Source organism: Euprymna scolopes, chromosome 21 (assembly GCF_053919585.1).
Source record: "Euprymna scolopes isolate OS-2025 chromosome 21, ASM5391958v1, whole genome shotgun sequence".
In the NCBI taxonomy this organism is placed as follows: Eukaryota; Metazoa; Mollusca; class Cephalopoda; order Sepiida; family Sepiolidae; genus Euprymna; species Euprymna scolopes.
In genome coordinates, this window is record NC_136502.1 from 38,901,234 (window position 1) to 38,907,233 (window position 6,000).

Consider the following 6,000-nt stretch of genomic DNA (forward strand, 5'->3'; position numbering starts at 1 on the left):
ATACAATAGTTTGTATATCATAAACTGCTTCCACACTTTCCAGGATTGACTCCATAACAAGTGTTACACCCCTACCAAAAAAAAATAAAAAGAAATATATATATATATTATTACTTTATTTTATTATTTTCTTTACTATTTTAATATATTTTGTCTGGGTAATTTTGACCTTGCTTTTTCAAATTTAAACTTTCACCGTTTTTTTTTTTTGTTTTTTTTTTAAACCTTAATTTACTTGATTCTTTTGGCCTTGGCAGACGTGTTTTAAATATTCTCTCCGGTGCTTTTTCTGTGCACATTTGAACTTTTCTTTTAATGATTTTGAACTCATTCCATTTGTGATTTTTTTCCAAGAAATTCTGCCTTTTGGATCATTTTGGACCATCTTCCAGTTACGCGAGTCCTTTGGAACTTACCTGTTGGGTTGGAAGTTTTTAATTCGCCCGTGTTTGGATTTTACCATTCTTGGATTTTTTACCCTTCACCGAACTATCCATTCATGTGAAATCTTTTTATCATTTTTTCTTTTACCTCCTATTCCCCTTACCTCAACTTTTTTTTAACCAAGTAAGATCTGTGATTTACTTGTGGTTTCATTAAATACTTTTACATACAAAATCCAATCCCACATTTTGCTAATTCCTGCCCTCTGATGAGAAGGAGAGTATTTCTTCGAAACTCCGTGGATTAAGGACTATCCACTTATCTTGTGCTTCCTTTTTAAAATTAAATATGTTTTTAACTCTTTTTCAAGATGTTTTTTAACATGTTTTATTAATCATTTGTTCATATATATATATATATATATATATATATATATATATATATATATATATATATATATATATGTAGTTTGCTTGAAGCATTGCGTGGGATAGGTATGTAGTAGAGATTTAGAAGGCTGTCACAATGCGAGGAATGAAATATAGTCGTTGTTGGTAAGAAAAATCGCCACTTGTTCTCGTCTTCTCTTACCAACAACGACTATATTTCATTCCTCGCATTGTAACAGCCTTCTAAATCTCTACTACATATATATATATATATATATATAATAAAGTTGTGCTAATGCACTTATGTTACCGTGCTATTTTTTAAATAGTATTTTCAAGTTAAATCCAAGTTTTACGATAGCTTTTTTGTTTATGAATTTGTTAGGTGAAAGTACAGAATAGTTACAAAACACCCACCAGTCCGGTAACATAAGTGCATAAGTACCAATAAAGTGATTTTTAATATCGTATTCCGCTAAATCCATAACAAGCAGCACTTGAATTGGATGGTTTATTTTATTCTCGCGAACACAGTAATCACGAGATGAAAATTTTGCAGACGAAAATTTGGGAGATAAATCAAGGAGAACCTATTTTGAAATTAGAAAAAAATTAGTTTCGTCATGACAAAATAAAAATCTTTTCTTTTTTTTTTTTCGGCGTCTTAACAAAATGGAAGTTTTAAGAAATTTGTTTTTTGTCTACCAATCATTTCATTTCAGCGACTTAAATCGCCCTAAACTATTGGCAACAAAATAACATAATTTGCTTAATAAATGCTAGTTATCTCCCTTAGATAAAGACCAAATCCCGGATAATACACATACACAATTAGAAATTGAACAAATATTTTTGTAAAAAAAATAAAAGGTACTTGTACAGTTTAGTCAAGACATTAAAAAATAAAAATATCGAATAAAGTTTAAATTGTATGTATCCGTTATGGAACGAAGTTCTCCGAAAAAAAATTTCACTTAATTTCATCAAGTAGTTTTTTTTTTTTTTTTTTTTTACAACGAAAAAACAATTTGTTATGATACTGAGCAAAATGATCGATTTTTAGGAAGAAAAGCTAGTATTAAAGATGGGAAGGGGTGGCAGCGCTTTAACTGGAATTATCTCCCTTTGGCATTTCTAAAATTCAAACAATTTAATCCAAGATGGCTTCCTTCAACGCGCGCTCATAAAAACGTGCTTTTCCGCTGTAAAAAAAAAAAAAAAAAAAAAAAAAAAAAAAAACCTACTTGATGAAATTAAGTGAAATTTTTTTTCCGGAGAACTTCGTTCTATAACGTATACATACAATTTAAACTTTTTTTTCGATATTTTCATTTTTTTAATGTCTTGACTAAGCTGTACAAGTACCAAATAAAAATAAAAATAAACTGTTTGCTGTATTTTGTTTTTACTAACCTTAAAGAAAGCCTCTGTTGTGCCTGACCTTAAAGTTCCATATTCGATTTCCGTCTGTTTTGCAAGATCCTCAGCGGATTCAATTGGAGTGGACATCCTTTCCACGGTGAGGAAAGCGGCCAGGTTGGCAGTGTAAGACGAAATTATAATCAGAGTGAAGAACCACCACACACTTCCGACTATACGTCCAGAAATCGATCTGAAATCAATAAATGTAACGATTCATTAATTTATTGATTTTTTTTTTTTTTTTTTTTTTTTTTGAAAAATATGTGCTATGACTTTTTTGGCATTCATTTCATGTCAAAACATTTTTTAGCAGTTTTAAAATAATAGTTAAGAAGATACAAAAAAATAGGAAAAAAAACAAAAAAAAAAACAAAATAAGGAATCGTCAACAAATAAATGTTAGCAAAAGAAAAGTTACTTTACTATCGACCTGAATAATTTTTTTTCTCGTTTGTTTTGCTAAGCAAGAGCACTTTAAAAATGAATGAATGAATGAATGAATGAATGAATAGTGATGGTGATGGTGATGGTGATGATGATGATGATGGTGGTGATGATGATGATGATGATGATGATGATGATGATGATGATGATGACGACGACGACGACGACGACGACGACGACGACGACGACGACGACGACGACGACATAGGAAACAATAAACATTTGTAATGCGTACACAGCTTTATTTTCTCATATAACCTCAATACGTTTTGGAAGAGATTTTTCCTTTGTTTGTTTTTTATTGTTGTTTTTTTTATTATTACATTTTCACCCCAAACAAGGCACATTGCCACTTTGGTGTAGGGGGCTACTATCAGGAGCAACAACTACTTGGGTACTATATAGGGATTTGGGCAGCAAGATGTCAGTTCACGTTACACTTGAACTTCTGCACGTCAGTACAGTTGGGGAAGCAGGGACCTGGAATGGAATTCCAGAGTCTAGCGGTTCTGGGGAAGAAACTACTGGAGTAAAAAGATCTTTTACATCTAGGGATCTCTACTCTGTGGGGGTGGGATTTAGCTGGCTGTCGGGTTTGTCAAGGGTGTTTACGTCATGGGGGTACAAGGGCTTGCAGTTCGTCAGAGCATTCACCATTAAAATACTTATAGAACAGGCAGAGAGATGCAACATTTCGTCGATGGGACAGAGGCTGAAGCTTAGATGCCAGTTCAGGGCCTATCAGATCGGCGACTCTCTTTTGAACCTTGTCTAGGAGCGAGAGACTAGTGGCAGATGCACCAGCCCAAATATGACAACAATACTCCATACATGGGCGAATGGTGGCCTGATAGAGGTACAGGATACTTTTAGGTGTTAGTAGTTTTCTAGCACGGTAAAAAGAGCCTACCTTCTCTGTAACAGCCCTAGCAATGCTTTCAATGTAATTGTTCCAACTCATATTTCCTGTGAACGTTAGGCCAAGGAGTTTGAAAGATGTATTCTCAGATAAAGAGTCGTTGGCCATTGCTATTGGTGGTAGAGAAGGTTTCTTCTAATTATTGAAGGAAACCAGTTTAGTCTTGGGGGCATTGAACGTGACCATCCATTTTTGTCCCCATTCCACTACAGATTGGAGGTCTTCCTATAGTGTTTCTGCCATTTCTTTGGATATGAGTTCATTTGATTTCCTGTCGTGCTCGTTACAGAGTGTGGTGTCATCAGCATATATACTCATCTCAGAGGCAATTTTGTCGGGAGGTCATTAATGAATATTAGGAACAATAGAGGTCCAGGGATAGACCCTTGGAGCACTCTCGAATTTATATCATATTGTTTAGACGTACGACCATCCAGGACAACCTGGATTTTTCTCTTATCTTTGTTTGTTTGTTTGTTTGTTTGTTATCTATCGAGTCTTGTAAACCCAACGAATTCATCATAACACTGGATTTTATCCCAGGTGAAGCCTTAATATCATGATTCACAATTCAAAAATCGAGAATCAAATAAAAAATACATCTAATAATTTCAAAGAATGAGAGTTCATATAGAAACGTTGTTTTAATTTGAATAAAATAAAATACGCATCAAGTGCGCTTGAAAGCCAAATCACAACGTAATATTAAGATTTGGCTTTCAAGCGCACTTGATGCCTATTTTATTTTACATCTAATAATTTGTAACCAATCGGTTGAAATTTTATTTTTTCAATCGATCTGTATATTTTATTAGCTCTTTGTTTGTTTAATTTTGGATTTTTTTTTCTTTTTTCTTTTCTTTTTAACTTATTTTTAATTATCGAGGGTCCATATCGAGTTAAATGCCATGTTGAATTCGTTGGGTTCATAAGATTAGGAAGACAACAATAATAAATTTTTTTTTTAAATAAACGCTTTAATATATATATATATATATATATATATATATATATATATATATATATATATATATATATATATATATATATAATATAAAGTTGAACATCTGTGTGTGTGTCTGGTCACAAATAGGCTCCTATATGGTTGACTATTATAAAAAACTGATCACATATAATAATAGAAGATATATCGAGACACAGAAATGGGTATGTTTGATCTGGCAGAACGGTGGTTCATTAAAATTGTGGGGTCTCCGTATGCACCTGATCCACAAAGTATGGAAATAAAAAATTTAAAAATTTAAAAAAAAAAACGTTTACAAATGTTTTTGATATAGATGTACATAATAATACTTTCATAAGTATGTTTTAATTTAAGTAGGGGTCGATAATAAAATTGTGTGGTCTGCGTTTGCGCCTGGCCTCCATAGAATGGAAATAGACACAAACTTTAATAAAGACTTTTCATATCTATCTGCGTAAGTATACTTTGATAATTATATTTCAGTTTGAAGAAATATGGTATGATAAAATTATGGGGTGTTTGTTCGCGCCTGCCATCCATAGAATGGAAATATGTCACAAAGTTTAACAAGGTTATTTAATATAGATCCACAGAATATTGTGATAAGTGTTTCAGTGTGAACAGGTATGGTATAATAAATTATGGGGTTTATCTATTTTATTTTTACTTTCATCATATTTTGCTTTGGTTTTGATACTCCCAAATTCGAAGCTATCTCTTTACAACCCTTCCTTTTCATAACCTATATATATTCATAAATTACAGTCCATTTTCTGTAGGCTGTTTTTGAACCCAGCCAACGATGGGTACTTTTGCTAGTATATATATATATATATATATATATATATATATATATATATATATATATATATATATATATATATATATATATATATATAATTATTTTTTTACTATAATAATTAAATTTTTTACTATAATAATTATATATATATATATATATATATATATATATATATATATATATATATATATATATATGTAGATTATGTAGCCAGACTTTGTGGGCACCCTGTACCCTGTATATATACACACACACACACACACACACACACACACACACACACACACACACACGTATATATATATATATATATATATATATATATATATATATATATATATATATATATATATATATATAATTTAAAGGAGATTAGAACAACATGACAATTATCTCCCCTTAAAAACTTATAAAATAAATATTCTCTCTATATATATAAACTGTAGCGTCTTTAAATCAAAAATACGCTAACGGAAACAATTTATTGCACGAGCGTCGCCCTTTAAAATTCATCATTCAATAAAATAAAAAGCTATAGCAAACATCTAAATGACTACTTTAAACACAGTTCCTGATTTCAAAAAAAGAAAAACTAAAAGGTAACTATCTCTATATATTTTTAAATCAAATTTATTATGTAAATTCAAAAATATAT

The 6,000-nt window shown here is 30.9% G+C and overlaps 1 protein-coding gene across 1 annotated transcript in view; it reads right to left on the bottom strand.

The window, feature by feature from the left end:
* The window catches only part of LOC145242128 (glutamate receptor-like), a 229,511-nt gene that overhangs the window by 36,920 nt on the left and 186,591 nt on the right, over positions 1-6,000 (bottom strand). Inside the window, exon 12 of the mRNA XM_080105052.1 lies at positions 2,187-2,385. Within this exon, the coding sequence (XP_079961178.1) occupies positions 2,187-2,385 (199 nt within the window). The remainder of the gene's footprint in view (positions 1-2,186; positions 2,386-6,000) is intronic.